The sequence below is a fragment of the Caloenas nicobarica genome, chromosome 5, assembly GCF_036013445.1.
Source record: "Caloenas nicobarica isolate bCalNic1 chromosome 5, bCalNic1.hap1, whole genome shotgun sequence".
In the NCBI taxonomy this organism is placed as follows: domain Eukaryota; kingdom Metazoa; phylum Chordata; class Aves; order Columbiformes; family Columbidae; genus Caloenas; species Caloenas nicobarica.
Genome location: NC_088249.1, coordinates 17,871,058 through 17,894,106, shown reverse-complemented (window position 1 = coordinate 17,894,106; position 23,049 = coordinate 17,871,058). Strand labels below are relative to the sequence as shown.

At 39.8% G+C, this 23,049-nt stretch overlaps 1 protein-coding gene across 1 annotated transcript in view; it reads left to right on the top strand.

Moving 5' to 3' along the window:
• TDP1 (tyrosyl-DNA phosphodiesterase 1) overlaps positions 1-14,562 on the top strand; it is a 49,686-nt gene extending 35,124 nt beyond the window's left edge. The window contains exons 15-16 of the mRNA XM_065635937.1: positions 1,180-1,294; positions 14,062-14,562. Of these exons, the coding sequence (XP_065492009.1) occupies positions 1,180-1,294; positions 14,062-14,135 (189 nt within the window). The 3' untranslated portion in view covers positions 14,136-14,562. The remainder of the gene's footprint in view (positions 1-1,179; positions 1,295-14,061) is intronic.
• Positions 14,563-23,049: the final 8,487 nt, after the last annotated feature.

Here is a 23,049-nt window from a genome sequence, read left to right as displayed (position 1 = left end):
CTCAGTTCCTTCAGCATTTGTTTGAATAAAATGGGATTATTGAATGGTAATCAAGAAGCTGCTTGTACTGTCACAAGACAGTGATCCAGTAAAACTTGGATTGATGGATCCTACAGTTTGGATAGAATGTAAGTTAATACTCAAACATTTTAGAAAGAAAAATACAGTTGTTCAGTAATGTCTTAAAAATAAATACTAAAACCTTTTAAACTTTTAGTCTATTCTAATCAAATTGTACTTGATTAACAATAAGCTATTGGATATTCAGTATTAGAGATTTGCTTTTGTATAACTCATTACAATTGATGAATGGGATTTAATTCCTCTGGAGAAGTGGCTAAGCAATATCATCTGCCAAAGTTATTAATACTTGAATCACTTTACACATATCTGCCTTTCTATTGCATTATAGCTTTTTTTTTTCATCTCGTAACCTTGAAATCCACTGTCATTCTGAGTGTAGTCTTCTGAAACTGCTTGCATAAGGGTTTCACTGTTCATTAAGGTTTTTTTGGCATACATGGATGGTGTTACCCAAGATACCTGAAAAGCATGGGTTAGAAAAGTTGTTTCTGTATCACAAGTTGAATTTTAATTCAGTTTGGGAAATGCACTGAACATCTAACTAATACGGTCAGGATGAAACTAAACAGCAAAGATAAAATTTTCAAAGCTCTTTCCTTTAGTTAAATATTAAACAAAGATGTTAATATTTTGTTTAATAATTAAAATTTAATTCCAATTTCCGTGTTTTTGCAAAATGAGCAACATCTTGTTGGATTGAGATCTGCTGTCCATATGGTACTAGCAAAGGCCTTAGGCAATTTGGATAGAATTGCTCATACAAGCAAGGCCACCAGCATGTTCACCCAGTGCGTGCGGAAATAGATTGGTGTATGTGTAAGGTACTGAGAAGGGTAGAGTATATCCAGTGTAGACCTACCCATGGAGCCAAGCCAGTATATGGAAAAGAGAAAACGTTGAAATACTAGTAATAAGAGAAACTCAGTTCTTAAGACAGAAAAATGCTTTAGGAAGTATCTAATCTCAGTGAGGGAGGCAAAACATTTTGTTTATTAAAATAACTCTTATTAAGAAGTAGTGTATTATGGATTAGGTTTGTCTTTTTCCCCAAAAAACTGCTAAGTCTGTCTTCTGCATGTTTTCCTTCCTTCGTAGGGATTGGACAAAGGTTACTTTCGTGTGAGAGGGAAAATGCTCTCAGAAAGTAATGATTCACCAACATATTTTCCTGTACCTTATGACCTACCACCAGAACAGTATGGAAGCAAAGGTAAGCTGTGACTTTAGAAGAACAGTAGGTGTATTGTATATGGAGCAAACTAATTTGAGTAACTGAGTAAATTGAACACTGCTGAACTTTTTTTTTTTGGTGGCATGACTGCATTTGAGATTATATCAGTCCCACATTCTACTTGAAACTTCAAAGACAGCAACTATAAAGTCTTTTGGTTCTAACTTTTTCTTTATTATTGTTTATGTTTCGAATCAACCTAAATATTTTTTAATTCCTCTTCTGAGACTCTTGTATGCATTAGGAAAATAATACTCCATATGGAAACAAAATGTTTTTCTGCAGAACTAGTGGGAGAAGGGGTGTTGAAAGAGGAATGTTTGGAAGAGAGCAGGTGTGAGGGGAAAAAAATCCTCTGGAAGTGGGATATGAAAGAAATACCATACAGCAAATGTGAAAAAAAAATTGCTGTAAATCAGAAGAAGGAAGAGTTGCTTTTGCTTCATTTTGTATTTCATAGTTCATTTGCTTGAAGATCTGTGGTGGAATTCTCCTTGGAGGAGTGGAGGGGGTATATTTTGTAACACTTGAAGAGATTTACAAAATCTCACCTTCTGAGACTATCTCTAGAACATGCAAATCAGGAAAGTGATAAGTAAGTGGTGCTACAGGGTGATGATGGCTTGAAAACCTAAAAATACCTCGGGGATAATGATGTTGATGTGCAACCTGCAATATGTGGGAAGAGTAACTTTTAAAATTTTTCTTCTTGAAACTAATGTAAAAAGATTGCAACTAACTTTTTTTTGAGATGCCATGATTTAAAAAAGACAACTACAGTAGAGTTTGTAATGATAGTAACAAACAGTTCAGGAAAGAGTGTTTATAGCAACTTAATTCTTTCTGTAAGCTTTTGAACTACAAATGATGTGGAGAGAAAGAATGTTTAAAAGCTAAGTAGTAAATAGACTCATAGTCTTTTATAGTAAATAAAAGTAAAGGCACATGATTCAATATATTCATCAATGACTTGGATGAGGGAATTGAGTGTACTATCAGCAAGTTTGCTGATGACACCAAGCTGGGAGGGGTGACTGACACGCCAGAAGGCTGTGCTGCCATCCAACGAGATCTGGACAGGCTGGAGAGTTGGACGGGTAAAAATTTAATGAAATATAACAAGGGCAAGTGTAGAGTCTTACATCTGGGCAGGAACAACCCCAGGTTCCAGTATAGGTTGGGGAATGACCTGTTAGAGGGCAGTGTAGGCGAAAGGGACCTGGGGGTCCTGGTGGACAACAGGATGACCATGAGCCAGCACTGTGCCCTTGTGGCCAGGAAGGCCAATGGCATCCTGGGGTGTGTTAGAAGGGGGGTGGTTAGTAGATCGAGAGAGGTTCTCCTTCCCCTCTAATCTGCCCTGGTGAGACCACATCTGGAATATTGTGTCCAGTTCTGGGCCCCTCAGTTCCAGAAGGACAGGGAACTGCTGGAGAGAGTCCAGCGCAGGGCCACAAAGATGATTAAGGGAGTGGAGCATCTCCCTTATGAGGAAAGGCTGAGGGAGCTGGGTCTCTTTAGCTTGGAGGAGACTGAGGGGTGACCTCATTAATGTTTATAAATATGTAAAGCGTGGGTGTCAGGAGGATGGAGCCAGGCTCTTCTCGGTGACAAACAATGATAGGACAAGGGGTAATGGGTTCAAACTGAACACAAGAGGTTCCACTTAAATTTGAGAAGAAACTTCTCTTCTCGGTGAGGGTAACATAGCACTGGAACAGGATGCCCAGAGAGGTTGTGGAGTCTCCTTCTCTGGAGATATTAAAAACCCGCCTGGACGCCTTCCTGTGTAACCTCATCTAGGTGTTCCTGCTCCGGCAGGGGGATTGGACTGGATGATCTTGTGAGGTCCCTTCCAATCCCTAACATTCTGTGATTCTGTGATGATTGCAGGATGACTGAAGTTCTCCAGCAGAATCAGAGCCTGTGAGCATGATGTCTCCCGTAGTTGAAGAATGAATGCTTTGGCAGCATCCTTCTCTTGATTGGGCGGCCTGTAGTAAACACTAACCGTGAGGTTTCCTTTGTTGGTTTGACCTCTGTTTTTTTTCTCCCATAAGCTCTCAACCTGTTCAGCCCTGGTTTGTGTGATGGTGGTTTTTTTGGTTTGGTTTGGTTTTTTTCCCAAACACAGCTCTCTGCAGTCAATTCACTGTTTTTTTTACATAGCAGACAAACGCCTCCACCCCACTTTTCTTCCTTGCCTGTGTCTTCTGAACAGTTCATAGCCATGGATTGCAGTGCTTCCAGTCAAGTGGTTCATCCCACCAAGTTTCAGTGATATTTATTAGATCACAACTTTCTAGCTGCACAGTGGCTCCCAACTCCTGTTTGTTACTTATGCTGTGTGCATTGGTATAGATGTGCTTCAGCTGGGCTGTTAACTGTGTCACCTTTTTAGAGAAACAAGCCCTAATTCCTTTGCAGCATTTCACAGGTGTTTCCCTGTTGGTTCCTAATTCATCAGCAGCTCCTGCTGCTTCTCTGTTCTGCAAAACTCCATCTGCTTCCACCACTGAATCTGGATTAAAGCCCTACTTACAAGCCTGGCCAGCTTGTTGGCAAAGAGGCTTTTGCCTCACTTGGTTAGGTGAATCCCATCAGCTCTCAACAAACCTGGCTTCTCACAGGTAGATCCATGATCATAGAAGCCAAAACCTTGGGCATGGCACCAGCTACGCAGCCAGGCGTTTGCCTGTTCAATATTGATGCATGTTACTTTTGCAACTTGCAAAGATGATTTTTCTGCTTTCAGAGCTTACTACTTACCTGAAAGAATTCTTAAGTGGTATTTCAGTTTTCCCAGAAAAAAAAAAATACTGTCTCAAAGTAGAATTGTAATACAATCTATTATACTGTTTTGTTTAGTATAAAGTGCCCTGTCCATTTAAGAACTGTTAGTGTTGTTTTGGGGTTGTGCCTGGGTTACTAGCTAACTAAAGGGGAAGAATCTATTACATACTGTCGTTACTATTGACCTGGACTTCAACTCTTCTTAAGAAATTTAAGTGGTCAGGTATCAGCTGACGTTCCAGGAAGGGCTGTGAATGTCTATACTTTTGGATGAATTCTTACATACAACCAGTTTTAACTGTTGTGCTCTGGGACATGTATGCACATGTATGCTTGGTAACTAATGCTGAAACTGATGTGTTTTGGAAGGTTTTTCTAAAAGGTCATACTTACATTTTCATATATTTTAGAACAAACATTAAAAATTAGAATACATGTGTGTTCTCAAATGTATTACATATACTGTCTTTCTCATACAAAAATATACTTGTATAATGAATGTTCTTGTTTTAATTCCTGTGTTTATCTTACTGTGTTAGTGAGTTCTCTGCATATTTCAACTAAATGTAAAGATTTTTTTCCAAATAACTTTTTTCACTTTTTGAATGGAAAGCTTAGTTCTGTAGAGAACTTGTTTGTCTGTAGTTCAGCTTTGGGGTTTCAGCTTTCTCCCATGATATGAACAGATGTGAGAATTCAAATTGTCTGGGCTTTGGCAGTGGAAGCGAAATCAGCTGCCTGTGCCTTTTCACATCTCTTTCCTGAATACTCTGTTTCGGTTCCTCAGCCTCCTGGTGGAAAAGATGTTTAAAGAATTCCCATGTTATGGGATGGATTCATAAAATAATCTGTCCTTAACAATACAGTTATCAACTCCTGAGGTCCCTAGAGAGTCATATAAATAGATTTATTTTAATAAGGTCTTGAGAAGCAGAAATGCAAGTAATTATCCTTTCCCTAAAGAAACTGTATTGACTGATCCCTGTAATTGAAGGAGAAAAGGTTCCTGGGGATTTTCCATTAACTCAGATTCTCTAATCATGGGAAAATAAAGTACAAGTCACTTTCATATAATCAGAAAAATCCTATCAGCAGTAGGAGGGAGGAGAAACAAGTGGAATAGTGAACAGATGGTCAGGAGCGGGGCCATACATTTGCCATGTAAATGTCTATGTAGAAGATGGGTATATCAAAATACCTGTACTTGTGCAAATTTGAATCTTGGATCAGACATACTTAATGTTATGGAATTATAATACTATGTAACAAAGTGGAGAAAAAAAAAGGTAGTTCCTTGGTTTGTGGAAATAATTTAATTGCAGAAGTTCTTTGTCATTCTGTCACAATGGTTTTTCTGTCATTAGTGTTCATCAGATGGGATTGGACTTCAAGCGAGAAAATTGTTACAGTGAAGTAAATGTATCCTGAATCTTGAAAAGCAATAAAATAATTCTCAGGACATCCAATGATAAACTCATCAGTAAATAATACAAATAATCTGTCTGATTTCAGCTATAATAATTCATGTGGTTGATCCACAGTCTTTTGAAGTCCATTAAGTTAAATAATAACGAAACTATTTTTTTCCCTGTTCTAATTTTGCCTCACTTTGTATAACAGGTAGGAAAAAAATATACAGAAGACTTATCCAGCTTTGCCTGGTTTGCTTCTTCAGTCAGTGAGTTTCATTCTAAAACTCAAATTTAGGCAAAACGAAAAAATAGGATCTCTTGGAGAAGCAATCATGAAGATTTTCTTCTTCTGAAGATTTCTAAAGAGTATAAATTTACATCATTGTAAGGCAGATAACTTTTTCATTTTGCACTGTTTTTCTCTCCCAGAGAGACGGATGAGCCTTCACTGAAACATAATCATACGCTAAGCTTTAGATTGCTGAAGGGTGTATTGATGTGCTTTAAGATGTCACTAGTAGGGTAATTATGATATATCACCTCTGTGGCACATAATGCATTTAAAATTTTCACATTACTTTTGTTTAGTTTTCAGTTGTATTTCAGACTTGCACGGAGCTACACTTTATAATACATGGGCAGGTAAATTCCAACTGCTTGTGCCAGCCAGAGTCCTTTGATCCAAAGGGAACACATAATAAAATTTAACTGTGTCTCAAACCATAGTTGGCAGCAGCCAACTCACTTCAGGTTGAAGAGTTTGTAAGATTTCTTCTGTGGGAGAAATCACACCAGAAGTATTTTCAGGTCAAGTAGCTTAATTTAACTACATAGGATGGCTTTTAAAAGAAGGGAGGAGCGGGGGGGGAAAGTCATGCTTGAAAAAAATATTTTTTGACCTAAAAAATGTAAAAAAAAAAAAATTTAATGATTATATGATTAATTATATGATGAATCAGTGAATCTATGGTTTACATGTATTGTAAACCGTGTTGTGTTATAAGTAAGCTTCACTATTTTGGGCTACTTCATCTGCCTTTTTTCCACTGAGTTACACTTTTTAGGTACATTTAAGTGTGATTAGATTTCTGCTTAATTGGCTCTGTTTGCTGCTTTTTTGGGAAGACCTCGGCAGATGAAACATTTCAGAAATGTTTCTCTGCATTATTATTCTGCCAGATTTCAGATATATCTCATGCAGTTATTACAGAACTCTCTTAGAGCCCTACTGAAAAGGGGATGAGCAAAATTGTATTTACGAGTAGCTCTTTGAATTGCGACCGGGTTACATGGCAGGAATTTATATAAGCTTTTTCTGAGCTCTTGGTTCAAAATGAACTGGAACTGCTTAAACCTCTGGTAGAAAAACCTACGAAGTAGGGGGTGGTTTCTGATAAACAAGTCATTTCTCATTCAGTTTTCAGTGTGTGCATTTAAATCAAAGAAAGAGTGGCTGTTCAGTTGGCTAGTAGTATACAGAAAATAGATATATATATAAAAAAAATAAAATAAGACAGGTTCCAGCTCAGTTCAGATTAGTCTAAAGTTAGAGTGAAATTACTTTTACTCTCTATATCTGCCAATTATATGAATTATATTAGTCTTTGGTTATTTTGCTCTTTGTGGAGGATTTATTTTCTGAACTATTTGAACAATTTGTAAAAATGTATTAAAATGTATTTTTTTTATTTTCCAGTGGGAGAATCTATTTTACTCTTGGTAACTGGAGGCTAAAGCTGTCAAATCTCATGCTATGAGAGGCTGGAAGAACGGTGGGCATATGAGATAGAAATTGCTTTAATGCAAGTTGAAGCATTGTGGAGAAATGAACAGTCCACTTAATTCATTAGTTCTCTTGCAGTAGTTTGCAGCCTCTGACAGCTGTGATTTCATTTTCTTAAGGATGCACAAAAGGATCTATAACATCTCTCACGTGAACAGTTCCCTCGCTTGTTAAGGCCCCAGCTCATTGTTCAATATTCCATTGCCGCATTTACGTGGAAGAGCAAATTGACCTTTTCTTTGTAAGTTCAGGTATTCAGTGCTTGGTATTTTGTCCAGTTTTCAATTATGAGTGGGAATTGGGAGTATGGTGTAATTCATTTGATAAATATTTATAGTGATTTTAGGAAACTAGTAACACTCCATCTTGTTTATTACACATGAAACTGCTGTTGTATTGAATAAAAACAAGAAAAACTTCATGGCATATTTGCCTCCAGCTCTAGTAGGCTTGATATTTGTGTTTATCCTACTATTTAAAGAGTGGGGATAATTTTCATTTATCCTGCTTCGTGCTAGTGACAGGGTGCCTAAAAGAAGAGACCAACGTTTTGTCCAGCTAAGCGAGAGGAATCCTTTGTTACTCTGAGCTCCTTTACAGGGACCTGCTGTATCCTCAGGAGGTCAGTTAAGTTCTGGGAAAATGTCATTGTTCATGGTCTCTACCTTTCTCCCGCCTTTGTTTTTTGTACAAATTTCTAGAGTTCTCCACTTTCTTTGTCAAGAAATTAAAATATTTTGGAAGAAATTAAAATTAAGAAAGACGACTTCTGGGGAAGTCATTCATATTTGTCAATAATCTCCTTTTTTCTAATATTGCAAAGCTACACAGAACCTGTGTACTTTCTAGAGTTCAAAAGAACTCAACTGGCAGCATCGGATATGAATTTTTAAAGAACTTCAAGTCCTATTTGTGCTTAATATGGTACAAAACCTGAGACAATACCCTTTCTTCTGAGAAGATGGCAACTAGAAACTAGTCTTGTTTCTAGTGATATTAATATACTGAATAGAAAATATTTTGCTTATTTAACACTCAAAGCAATGGTAAATGTAAATCTGAATATGTTTAGAAGATTAGTTTTGAGTTTTTTCAAGCAGCAAGTACAGGTTTTCACTGTAGTTCATATACCGGGTAGGTGGTGAGGAGCAGAGGTTGGAACCAATTTCGGTCATCGTTGGTCTGCATTTTCTTCCTAGGTGGAACCAAAGTGTTATTATTGACCAGTAAACCTGCAATTTGAAACTGAAGCTCTCTTATCCTGCCATCAGACGTTTCCTCAGATGACCCCCAGCGTCCAAGTGTTACACTTGGGTACATGGCAAAACCTGGTTTTCTTCAAACTTTTTATAAAGACCATGAAGAACTTAACAGTTTAGATGAGAGGAAACTTGAGCTACAGAGTCACCATTTAGTTTGACTTCTGTGTATTGTTTTGATAGGAGTACAGACTTGAAGACCAAAAGGAGCCACTAGATTGTTGATCTGCTTGTGTTTGGCCAAGAGGGATCTTCCAAAATATGCTTCAGATCATTAGTTGAGAGCATAATCCTAAGATGGCAAATTCACCAGATGGCAAATATTTTGCTTCAATAGTTGGTCTGCCCAGTAACTTTAAAAAGCACTTTATTTTGGTTATTATTTTTCAAGGTATATGTATGATGCCCAGTCTAGTTGTTGAACTCTAATGTGATTTAATCCATCTTGTGCAGAGTGCAAGATTTGTAATTGAAGTCTGAGGAAATGTAACAATATGTTATCCTAGCATCAGGGTTGCACAGAGAACTTCACTTGGGCACTTTCCCTTTAGGCTATTTCTTTCCAACTGCTTTAAATTACCAGCACAGAACAGTTTTATTATGCACGATATACATAGTCTGCGTCTTTTTCTTGCTGCAGGGAATAACATGCACATTTTACATCTGGCAGTTTTAAAATAAAGATTAAGATCATTCCCACTTTGAAGTGATAAAGGACCTCATCAATTTTTCAGAGGTAACACTTGTATGTTATTAACTCTTTGCAAATTGCTGGTTTGAGCAATTGTGGTTGTTCACCTCCAATAGTCAGCTGAACAGCAGAAGGCTGTTTGTGGGTAGCAGATGCATCTCCAGGGGAAAACATTTAAAGAATTTTTTAAAAAGAAAAAAAAAATCTGGTAGTTGACAGTACTACTTAGTGTCTTGACAGATAAACTATGTAGATACAACAGTCTCCTGAACTCCTCTGTTAATCAACAGATTCAGGCTGTCATAAGAAAAAAGCTGTAGCAAAGCTTAATGTATTGATGATACTAAGGTAATAGAAACCTGTAGGCTAGCAGTATAATTTGGGAGTTTCTTGGAAGGAAGACATAATATGATCCAGTCTCGTATTTAGGAAACATTGAGACAACAGCCAATCTTACTTAGCAAGATATCTTTATAAAAAAAAATTTGTACCTTTATTAAAAAGACTTTTCCCTCTAGAATCTTTCAGATAAGTACTGCTACTTTGTTGTATAAAATTATCTTGTCACTGAGCTCCATTGTCACATCTCAGTTGCAATATCGCTATTATCTCTCTTCCCCATACAAGGCACCTGATCCTCTCATAGAAGCCACAGCACTTCATTCGGAGTGCTTGAGGACTGATTCCCCTGGCACTTTTGTTTCACCCTGTTGAGAAGTTTTTTATGACAGACTTAAATTACACCAAGGGATACAGCCCCAGGGTTGTTTTGGTTGTTTGGGTTGGTTTTGCTTGTTTGTTTTTTGTACCTTTGTATGGGAAAGGTACAAGCTGCTTGCTGTAGTGGAAGAAAAACAATTTGTGATTTAGCTGTTACACAGTTTACTGACTGAGGAAATAATCTGCTGAATGAGAGGAACTTGAAACTTTAACGCATGAGTATATCAATATATTTTTGTTTTAAAACAGCTTGGGAAAGACCTCAGAAAAGTGCAAAGGGTGTTTTTTTTTCTCGTCATGTCAACATTGAGAAGCAATGCAAATCCTGCTTTTAAACTGCAGTACTGGTTTTGGTTTTTTTGGTTTTGTTTGTTTTGGTGGAGGTTTTTGTTGTGGTTTTTTGTTTGGTTGGATTTGGTGGTTTCTTGTTTGTTTGGGTTTTGTGGGTTTTTGTTTGTTTTGGGTTGGTTGGTTTGTTTGGGTTTTTTTGTGGTGGTGGTGTTTTCCTAATGAGTAGTTGTAGTCCTGGCCTTTATAGATTCCACATCTATACCCCATCTGCCTTTCCCCCTTGAGATCTTTCAGGTGTGGTTTTTTGGATCGAGAGGAACAAGATGAGTTCCTTTTTAAATGCCACGTTCATCCGAAGGGAGGGCAGAAAAGAGGCTGAAGTCCAGTGTGCACCTTCTGCAAGTGCTGGAAGGGAGAACTTCCCAGCCTCATGCAGCAGGGAGCGAGTTTGCTGTGTTAGAATGTATATGTAGAATGACTCGAAGAACTCTAGTTATTTGTGAGTAACCTTTCTACATATGTGAACACTTATTACTTTAAAGATGCATTTTTCAGTTGGAAGACTCATGAAATATTGTGAAAGATTATGTAAGAATCCAGTCTCTGCTTTTAGAAATTAGCCAGGAATCACTGTCATCCAGATTTCCACTCACAGTGCAAAAGACACTTGTATTTTAAACTGTAGGAAGAGGATTTGCATTAATTATAATTAATGCAATATAATTAATTTATACTATACTATTCATTTGCATGATCTTGTAATTCACAGATTTCTCTGGTTGTGGCTGTGTGTACCATACTGCTATCTGTCATACTTACAAGAACGTGAAGTCTTCAGATGGCTTGCTGGCATGTTTTTGACCTACACTATATACTGCTTTTGTGAAATAGTATTGTTAAAATTTGCAAAACAACCTTGTTCTGTTGTCAGCTCATGATTTTGTATTCTGTAACCTGATCTCAAAATGTGAGGGATTCTTTGAGTGATTAATCAGGTGTACTTGAAAAAACTTGTGGTGTTCTCCAGGGCCTCTTTCTCTTAAATGAAATGTGATAGTCTATTCAATTGTGAGAGAGTCTTTGATGGTCTGCCTGAGTGTAACTGAAATAGCACTTTGACATTTCAGATAATCTTAAAGTAGCAGTGGGGTGGGAATGTCTCTGTTCATTTTGCTGTGTGCTACCTCTGGTGCTGGAGTTCTGCTGGTGAAGCAAGAAGGAGACAGTGGTACTGAGTCACTAGATAACACTAATTCCAATAAGGTGCAGTGGAGATAAAATTAGGGTATCAGAAACGAAGAACCGGACTCAAAAGGTGTGGAAGGTAGGTCCATTGAGCACACCTAAAAATATATACAGTAGGGCTATAAATTTGGAACAGTGAATTTTTTTTTCCCCAGATGATCAAAGGATTTAACTTTCAAAAGGTTTACAATCATTTTAGTGTGCAACAGAAAGCAGCTCCAGTCATACAGTATTTGTACACAGTCATTGTCTTTCTCTTGCTGCTATAGCTCTTATTAAAAGTGATAAATAATTTTAAATTGGATCTGACACTTTAAAAAAAAATAAATTATAATTTGCTTCAGCAATAGTTTTACACATGGCTTGTTAAAATAGTATCAGGTGTTTTATAAAATAAACGGCATCCCATTAGTAGAATAAGGTTCCAAGTATATTAATAGCTACCCTAAGAAAATTTTATTAAGATAGCCGGAATAAAAAATAACTAAATTAGGTATCAAAGGCTCTCAGAGTGCTTTAGGGGGCAACTGAAGTTTTTATGTACATCTAAGTCTTCCTCAGAACTAAAACAGAGTAACTGAATTAAACAGAGTAACTGCAGAATGTAGCGAAGATGGATGGGTCCAAGCTGACAGATTCCAGTGCTTGAGTGAGACTGGATTTATTCTGATGTCATAACAGAGGGGTCAATGATCAAATCTGAATGTATGCTTGAAATCCTCAACACTTCCAACATTTGCTTTATTCTGTACCCATTCTTATAACTATTAATGTTTACTTTGTAGTAAGGCATTTGCTTAAAATACAGAAGGTACACATGGCTCTTGGGCAGGACACTGATAAAAGAAGTTTAGAGAAGTAATGGTGCTGATTTTGTTTTTTTAAAAGAGATCGCTCTAAGTCTAGGTATCCTGCAGTTGACCGAGAAACACAGGAACATTTTTTGGCAGCGCACTGTGAGTTAAGTACTATAGTTTTTTCTTGGTTTTGATTCTTTTTTTTTTTTTCTGGTGCTTGGAAATCACCTATCCAATGTAAGCAAAAGCTAGCCAGCTACTACTTCCACCTAGAAGCTATATCATGATTTTAAATTGGGGAAGACGTGAATGTTTGCTTTTATTGTCCTCTTACAATAACATTACATGAAACATGGCATTTGTTGCACAGGTACCATCATTCTCTGTTGATCACATTCCTGTGGCTGGCAACATCCCTATCAGCTTTCATAAACTCTAAAGTATTTTTTTCAAGTCAAGTTTTGTTGTAATGTAAAGCATCTTCCTACTACCCTCTTACTACTGTGAACAGACACTTTTTGTAAAACATTTGTGTAGCTGGGATGTTTCACTGCAACATACTTGCTACTACAGTACTAGAATTAAATGTGCTCTAGTAGCAAGTAATTAGTACTTAGTAGTAATCCTGCCCCTTGTTTAATTGGGTGTGGTACTTGTCGCAATGTGCTGGTGTGTAATTACTGCTTCTGTCACTTCCTTAGTCTCCTCTTCTTGCTATAGTAATTCTCACTTCATGTCTTGTGAGAGCTGGCATTGGATCCTGTAAACTTAAAATTGGACAACAGTGATCGTAATCAATAGCTTGTCTAAAATTTCAATTGACAAGCATATAACAAATCATCTTTAGCAAGTATGCATAGTATGTTGTGTATGTGAGTAGTTTGTCTTTGATAAATGAACCACTCCTGTCATCCTTAGTACAACTATGTTTAATCTATGCACTGTACAGATTAATGTCACTGTCTTCCTTCAGGGCTCGTTTTGTAGGTGGAGAAAAGAAGCAGGCTAGGTTTATATAAACTTCTTATTTGAGAAAAGTCACTGAAAGGACTGGAGGTTTCTCAGTATTTCAGTAGGAGTAGCCTGAGAGAAGCAGAATAATAGCTTGGCTTCCTAAACCAGCTGCTTTTCTGCAAGATGTGGTGGTGGGAGGAGGAGCCCGGAGCAGGTTGCAGGGGCAGCAGTTGGCTTCCAAGAGTGAGGGAAGAGCTGCTGTGTTCTGAGAAGCAGAGAGGGGGAACTGTTTGCTCTAAACCTGTTGCTCATTGAAAAATGTAACGTTTGAAGAAGTGAGGTGTGAATTTGAAAACTTCAGAGTTCAGGCAGCGTCATTCTTAGATACTGAATTCTTACTGTCCCTGTGAAAAGTACTGTATGTTACAGCACTTATTTAGAATTGCATTGTGTTAAGAGATATGCAGCTGCCTACGGGCCAGACCAAATTTGGCTGCGTTACTTTTCTTGTATACTGTCTGAAATACATTTCTTTTATAGCTGGTGGGGAGTATGTTGCGTTATGATAATTATATTTAAAATAATGTTTGGAGGAAAAGCGAAGCCTTTTGAAAACTAAATCTTACCATTTTAAAAAATAGCTGAATAAAAATTTCCAGTAAACTGAAATTGCACATAGGATTGTGTGAAAACCAGTGGGAATTTTGACCCTCTTGCTCCTAAAGGAGGGGAGGAAGAAGATCAGAATTTCACATTTAATAACTGAATTTGTCATGAGCATGTTTTTGTTTTGGTTTACAGACCAACCATGGATTTGGAATATTCCTCACACTGATGCCCCTGATACACATGGAAATATGTGGGTTCCGTCATGAATGTTTCCAGTGGTCTGTAATGTTTCACCTACTGACACTGAACCTGCAATGCTACTTGCGAGACTGCTTACTTCTGGGTGTTGTTTTTTCTTAAGCAATGATGTCTGCTTTAATGGCTAATTTGTAGTTGAAAGCAACATTAAAATGTTGATAATGGGGAGATTCTTGGAGAATCTGTAACCATATTATTAGAAATTAACTTGTAACACTGTATTTTTAAATACCTTTTTATATGCTTTTTCCTTATTGTGGTTTCTAATACACTCTTCAAGATTAAAGCAAGTGTAAACTGTTCTTGGAGATTGTCTTTGTATTTTTAGCTGTAACAAGTGTAAAATTTACTGTTCTGTGAGACTGTCAGTTGGCCTCAGTGGCTGGAATAAAAGTTATTGTATGTAAAATTTAAATAAAGTCAATCTTGTTTATATATGCATTGTTCTGTCTTCTACTGTGTGTGTACATTTCATGTTGGATTTAATCTTTGCAGTTATCTCATATCATGCAAGCTTTAATATTTGCTGGTTTGGCTTCTTGTCAGTGATTTCCATTTTTTTGTGTGTGTGGTTTTTTTTGCTTTTCTCTTGCAGACATCCAAGAACACTAAAACTAAAACATCCAGAACACTAAACTGAAGTGGACAGACTTGTGTGCTGAAGAGTGGTCTCAGTGCAGTGGGATGTGTGAGCAGCTGGTGGTGCAGGCTGGACTGGCTGTGGTGCGGTGTGGGACGCATCCACGGTTCCCTCTGACTGGGTGGCTGTTCCAGCGCTGCCTGGTGCATTTTGTGGTGTCATTCCCCAGGATGGTTTGGAGTACACTGGGAGTACTTCTTAATGGGTTTTTTTTTCTGATTACTATCCCTGTTTCATTCAAAAATTACCATAGAAAAGGTGTGTGTTTAGGAAATCATGGCATTTGGCTAGCAAGGAGAAATTTTCTTTCCATTTCCTACACCATGATGTACCAATCCGTACAGAAACTGTGAAGTACTGCTGCTTTTCCATTTTTCATACCCTTTCCCTTTGTAGTTGAATTTAAGTTCTCTGGTGCAGTTATCAGATGGTCTTTCAAATCAAAAATGTTATGACTTTGACTTATTGTTGGGGAAATTGTTGTACAGTCTCTTATTTAATGGGTAAATGGAGCTGGATAGTGGAATAGCCTTACCTGTAATACAGGGGAATTTTACACTTGCTCTTCACAGCAAATACCAGAAACTTGGGTATTTAGGTTGTTAATTTCTTAGCTCATGTTGGCAATTTAGAGGCCCAATAATGATTATTATTGCTTTATTTAGTTTTGAGAACCTTGCACATAATGCAAACTGAATGTGGCTCAGAGTGCTGTTGGGATGTCTGCAAAACAAGTAGGAACATTGCTTTCTGCTTTCACCCCCCCCCCCCCCCCCCGCCTTGATTGTAGATGTAGAATCTACATGCAGAAACTGTTCAGTTCAGGCCAGAGAGTGTCCAGAAAAGAGCCACAAAGGTGATCAAAGGACTGGGAAGCTGCCATATGAAGAAAAGCTGAGAGAACTGGGCTTGTTCAGCCTTGAGAGAAGAAGGCTTAGGGGAGACCTCATCACTGTGTTCCAGCATTTAAAATCTGGCTACAAAGAAGATGGAGACCCCATTTTTACAAGGAGTTGCACAAAAAAGATAAGAGGTGATAGGTACAAGTTACTCCTGGGGAGATTCCGGTTGGACGTGAGGGAAGTTTTTCATGATGAGAACAATCAGCCATTGGAATAAACTCCCCAGGGAAGTGGTGGATTCCCCAACACTGGACACGTTAAAGATTCAGCTGGACAGGGTGCTGGGCCATCTTGTCTAGACCATGATTTTGACAAGGTGATCCCTGTGGTTCCTTCCAACTTGGTATTCCATGATTCTAACCCTGATGGGCCCAAAAAGACAGGGATCAGGGAAACTAAATGGAGCGGTGTTCTCTGAAAGCAGAGAGATAACTTCATAGACATGATTAAACTCCTTTTTTTAAAAGAGTACGGTCTTATTTTAGTTTCATTCTGTGAGAATTAGACAAGTTCTAAGTAGAAAGATGTCTTCATCTGAGGAAAGCTTTAAGACTTGTAAAGGGTTGACAAACAATTAGTAGACAGTTATAAATTTGTGAAGACTGTTACAATTTATTAATGCTACATATGTGAGTATTACTGTGTTTGGCTTAGGGTGGTTTGACCAGCTCCAAGGCATTCCTGGTTGCATTCCAGCTGCATTTTTTTTGTTTTCCAGAAACCTGATATGATTTAACTTCAGCCATCCAGGGCTCAGATTAATGCAGTGTCAGAAGATCATTTCCAAGTCCATCACTGGGAACAAATAAGCCAAGCTATCAGTTCTGCTGGGAAGGCTCAGGAAGCCTTTCCAACGCAGAGCTGTGACCCCAAGTGACCGGGACCGTGGCAGAACTGTGGACCTGAGGCGCTGCTGGGTGGCAGAGATGGGGACAGAGCCGAGGCTTGGGGCTTGGTGTGCTGGACAGTACGTGGTGTGAAGCGAACTAATGGTTCAAATAAAGGTTGAGTTTGGTTGAAACAGGTATGCGTGTACTTCTGTTTTAACTTCTGACCTTCCAGAACAGCAAGGAAAACTTGTTTTGAAGAAACTGTCTGATGATAACTAAACATCCAGGGTGGCAACAGTTATTTGCACTCAGCCCTGTGCGACCTGAGCACAGCTGCGCTTCAGCACATCTTGGAGCTGACTGGAAGGCTCTTGATGAAACCCTTGGCCAGAAAATGCTGTCTAATCACAATATTCTACATGTGCAGCCTCTTGGGTGCCAGGACAAACTTAAGAACTCTTCTTAAGTGTCAGAATAAAATTTCAAAATTCCTCTTGTGCAAAATATTTTGAAATTGCTTGAGTTTTTTTTTTTAATTTTCCTCTTTTTACTCCTATTTCACTTAATTCTGGTAAGGAGTTAAACTGTGTATAATCATTTTTATCTAGAAGATTGGTGTATTTCAGAATTCTGTCTGAGGAAAAGTAGGGGAATCTCTTAATAAAGAGGAGAAAACAAATTAGCCCGACCCACAGCAGAGTATCTGACATATGAAACTGGATTTGACTCTGGAATCTTTGATTAAAGTGATATTTAGGCCTGAGACTTGTATGTTTCTCCTTTATTTTTAAAAGGTAGTTGGAATTTTAAAAACAAAACAGGCGATAGCATTGTTTGTAGAAGTAATTATTATTCAGCACAACATCTTTTTTACTCAATAAATTTTACTCAAATTTACTGCTGAGGGTGAATCTGTTCTGCTGCCCCTTCAAAATTAAGTGCTTTCCATTAGAACAACAGCATAAGAATTTACTGCAATGCACATCAATACGTGCTGGTGCAAACATTTCTGCAGTGCTGCTGATTAGGTTGGGAGGAAGGAAGGAATGCATTTTTCTGGGCCTGAAAGACTAAATCCGTTTGATTGAGCCCTAGTTGATTTTAATGGCTAATGGAACTGGTTATGGTTTGTAAAAGCTGCACTGGCGCCTAACCCCAGCTGTACAAGGTCCCGTCCTGGTGTCATAATCCATCCACAGAGGTGACAGCAAGGAAGGGAAGGCAACTGCAGAGCTGCCAGACACCCAGCAGAAGGAGGGATCAAGGTGGACAACTGGAAATTTGTTTTCACAATGGCACTTCAATACTGGACTGCATTGTTGTAGCCATTGATGCAGTGGGATAATACCAGTTTACTTCTACTTGGGACAAGGAAGGAAACTTAGTAGTTACTTGTGATCCTGAAAAGGTTAAATCTTCTGTTAAGGGCAGCATAACATCATGCATTTTCTTACTGGAGTTGCGTAGAAATGCAATGATCTAATTTTGGTTTGTTCAAGACGGTGACACAGTGATCTATCTAGTCTATTTATAGCACTCAAGATTAAATCCAACATCACAGAAGGTAAAAAGGTGTAAAAGGTACCATGTGTTTTGTTCCGTGCTAGGTGTGCAAACATGCAATGGTATTGTAGCTGTCTCATTTGGTGGTGTCCATGTGCTTTTTTTTAGCAAGTCATGATATGTTAATTCCTTGTACTTTCTTCTGCTAAGGCTTTCTATTGTTTTGATATTCCAGCCTGTCTTCCAGTAAACAACTATGAACAAAGTAACAAATAACTGCACACAAAATTCCAAGTAAATGAAAATTAATAGAGATGTGATACCAAGAACTAAATATTGAAATCTGTAAATTAATGCAATATGTAGATATTCAGTATGACATACTCTGGATGCGCCACGTATGTATTTGAAAAAGCTAGAACGGGGATGTAATGTTCTTAATAATGCCAGATGCTACCTAATCCCACAGATATTTCTACTGAAATCAATAAAGTTGCTGACATTTTACAGCTGTGGAACTAATCCCTGTGACCCAGGATGTCAGAATTTTAGCTGAACACTGACAGTAGTCACACCATTCCCTCTCCCTTCTGAGCTTCTTTTAATCTGAGCAACTGCAGTTGGCATCCCGAAGGGCAAGAGAAAGAAACAGAGCAAGAAGTACTGGAGGCTGAAAGGAGCTGTGTAAGTTCAGAGAAATAAGTGCTTGAGTTAATCTACGGTCTTTGTATCCTTGGCTCTTTTTGTAATATACTAGCTTTTCCACTTCTCTGTTTATCAAAGTCTTATCTCTACTCAAAATAATTCCCTGTTACCACTCTGTAAATGTTGCTGCAGTGCTTTCAAGGTATTGCGACTTCATTGTATTAATCAGAGTAAAAAGTTCATCCTTTAGTTGAAAGTATTTTCCATTGCTTAGAATGGAGGAATGTGAGGGGGCTCCTGGATTCTTTTACTAACTCCTTTTCTGACTCCATTCTGACTTTATACAGGTTGATTTGTGTGTCTCATTTTCTCCCTTAACATGCAAATCCCTACAGTACGCAGTTCTTGTACCAATGTAAATAAGCATTAGCAGACAAATTGTAGTGGTTTGTTATGCAGTTTGGAAAACTAAGCTGTTGACCTGACTGTTTTTCTTACCTGTTGAAATAATGGAAGTTAAAAAAAAGTCCCATGGAGGGACAAGCCCCATCTCTCTCTGCCTCACTTTGCCAACTCTAAAATTTAATTTCCAAATATCTTAAAATAAAAATACCCCTATAGGGTATTCTCTAAGTATAAATGAAACATGGTCCTCCCCAAGAATACCGAAATACGATGATGAGCCACGCTTCAGTAACTGATGTGAAAGAGATGGAAAAAGGTTTCACATTTCTCATTCCTAAAAAGCTCTTTTATACAGCCCGGTTCAGCCATCTCAGCTGCTAAACATCTCCTGCTTTGTGAGGGATGAGTACACCAGGTAAAGGCAAGAAGCAACATTCCTTACTTCACATTCAGTAGGACTCCCCTGGAGATACAAATGTTGAAGAGTTTAGCCTACCCTAGATGCCCCAAGTGTCACATGTTCATGAAGTTTTGGGGATTTTTTTTTTTTTTAATTTGTTAACAACAAGGTTATTAAGTTCCAGGAGTTCCGTTCAGGTCAAAGGTAATAGAAGGCTGGTTTCTTTGCTCCTCTAGCAAGATGTTTCATTAAATACAAAATTCACTCTGGAGTAAATTGCAGCTCTCCCACAGCTTCTCCAGAGACAAGCAGTGCATTTTACTTAAGTGTACTGGCTTATCGCTTCCAAAGGAGATGTTTAATTAAACAGTGCTGACACTAGTAATGAGATAGAGTAACTAAATCTCAGCATGAGTTGTCCAAGTAATTTGCTGATGTGTTAATAATAGCTGGATATTTGTTATTAATTGTTACTAGAGTACTCAGCGACAGTAGCTTTCTTAATTACAGGGTTATCATTCAGAACTAGTAAAGACATTGATTTTTTTTCTATTATTTACAATCGTGCCAAGCCTCACCAGCAATATTCTTTTTGTCACTGAATACCTGCACACATAAACAGAAGGCAGCTGTGTGCTTGTGGTGCTCTGGGGTCCGGTAAACGTAGCAGGTCACTGTACCGAGGTTAATGGCAACATATTTGGTGTTCAGGCTCACAAGATGTTAATTTCAATTTGAAGTTAATTTAAATGTCAGCAACATGTTTAACCTGAAACAGAAAGAGATTTATTTCCTTATGCCAGTGAACACATTGCGTTTCTTTATTCAGCCTTGCTTAAATGCTCTGAATGGGCAACTGCATCATTACACTCTTTGTGCTCTCTACACACTCAAGTTTTTCCAGCTATCTACCCAAGAGCAATGAGAATAGTATCATTTTTTTACAATTAAGTATTCTTTAGAAGAAATACCTTTATCAAAGCAGGGGAAGGAAGAAAAGGAGCTGAAAACAATAAAAAGTGCCACACCTGTGATATTTGTCAGCCACCTTCTCATTTTCTACTTAGGATTCAGGTCAATATCAACTCACGCTTGCTCTATCCCTTAATAGGGAGCATGTCCTTAAAAAGCCGCTTTCTCAAGAGGCTGCATCACTGTACGTCCTTATAGTGTTTTAGTTTGGTGAAGATCAGACTGGACAAATTAAGAGAACTTGCCCAGTGACAGTAGTATACATAATTGTCTTTCAAAACCATGACAGATGTTCTTAGCTGCATTAATGTAATGCTCCCTCTACACCCACAAACAACACAAAAATAACTATTCCTCACTAATGATGTAAATAACACACTAATATGTAAATAATACACTACACTAATATGTAAATAATAGAAGGAACTCAAAATCCTTGGATAATTCTTTGGATAATGTGATTGTTCTTCCCATTCCTTTGGGCAATCGCATTGACATCGTGGTTGCAAGCAGTGAAAGGCTCGCACTGTGCTAATCCAAGCCACTCAAGGACAACTGCGATGGACAGAGACTTCCATGCGGGCCAAGGGTGCTCTGCCGGGTCTGCTGCCTCTGCTGCCCATGAGAGCACTGATTTACACCCGTCTTCTTTCTGGCTGGCGAAGCAGGGAAACATAGGGGGATTTTCCTCTAACAGGGACTATCAATAATTTTAAAGATACACCAGCATTTTTTATGGAAGCATGTGGTTACCTTTATCACTTGGCACAGAGTCTGGTTAGTTTGACTGGCATCCTGTCTTCCTCTTTTTTTGTTGTTGTTTAATGTCTTCCAGCATTGCTGTTAATTTTAACTGCCATATGTCAGTCTATGCTGAGGACTAATGAAGAGGGAATAAAATCCTGCAACACGATGCATTATGAATCACCTATGAATAACAACAAATAGGAAAAAACAAAGAGGAAACAAGAGCCCCATTCATCCTCAGCTGTTGGTTTACTTTGCAGTGTGAGAAAAGAACTTGGCTTCTCTCTGTGCCGTGCAGATTCATTGCCACGCAGCTGGTGATCCTGTCTTGAACACAGGCACAGAATTGCCCACAGTCCACCCCCACGAGTCAGATCTATACCCAAGATGCAAATACACCTGAGGTGGTGAGACCATCAATGGCTCTTACACTAAGTATACAATTGTCTAGCGCCAAGGGAGATTCGTAATTGCTAAGACCTTACCATTATTTCCATTGCATTTTAACTGCAACATAATTAAGAGAAAATGGAGAGAAAAAACCAACCAAACCAAACACAACAAACCAAAACAAACAAAAAAGAGGAAAAAACAATCAAACAAACCCCCAAACTAGTAAATGTTGTAGTAATACCTCATTAATTTGCTTTCTAAAGTAAAATATATGTAGGTCAACTTTCACTGGAAAGAGTGCTTATACACTAATACGTTTTCAGAGTTGAATTCTAGCCCCCAATCATTTTAAATTAGAATTCAGCAGTGTAGTAATTGCTGGATATTGCTGAGTTTAGCTTTTTCTTTTTATAGTAACAATGATTTTTCCAGAGGGTTTGGATCGAGAGCTCCTTGACCCTGAAAATAACGCATTTTTAAACCACATTGCAGCGGGAGAACTGCCAGTGTCCTCTACACACAATTTCCCTTCGACTCCGCAGCGTTGGAGGCTGGAGATGTAACAACCTGTCGAGAAGGCAATCAGCCACCAGACCTGCAGAGAAACAGGTGCCCTCTTTTGGCAAAAGGGAGTAATTGTTCTTGCTTTGGTAGTGAGGGGATTTAATCAGCTGCAGACTGTGACTCCGGCTCTGTGTCAGCGCCCGCGTTCCCCGGGCTGCGCAGCGCTGCTCAGCCCCGCGGCCCCGGCCGGACGGCGGCCCCAGCGGGCTCTGCGGGGGACGTCCCCGCCAACTCTGAGGGGTGGAGCCGGCGGCTCGCCCTGGCAGGTGCCCGCCCGCCCTGTCCGGGGCACCGGGGAGACCCCCGGTGGGCGGCGGCTGCGCCTCTGCTGAGGGGACCCTCCCTTCGGGGCTCGGCGCGGCCCGTGGCTTCCCGGTGGCCATGGCGCGGGCGGCCCGGGGTCAGGGGCAGCCGTCCCCCGCGGACCGGGGCAGAGGAGCCCCGCGGCGTCGGGGGAGGGCGGCGGGGAGAGCTGCCGCCGGTCCCGCCTCGCCCCCCCCGCGGCAGGCAGGAGGCGCCTGGCGGTGCCTGTCCCTGCGCCCCGCTCCGACGTGCTCGGGGCGGGGGAAGGAAGGGGATATGAAAGTGGCGGAGACGGGGGCCCGGCGCGGGGCGCGGCGGGGCTGAGGGGCTGTGCGGGCCGGGCCGGGCCGGGCGGTTCCCCCGCCCGCAGGATGCGCCGCAGCCCGAAGCCCGTCCGCCGCGGGGCCGTGCCGGGCGCGGCGGGGCAGCGCCCTGTCCCCGGGGCGGAGGTGCCGGCCGGCTCCCGGGAGCGCCGCTCGCCGCCGCCGGGCTCCGCGGCTCCCTGAGCTCTGCGGCCGCGGCCCCGCGCACGCCTGGCGGGTGGCGCCGTGATGCCCGGCGGCGGGAGGGCCCCGACGTAGCGTGGCGGCGCGGCAGCCCGGTCCCGCGGGGCGGAGG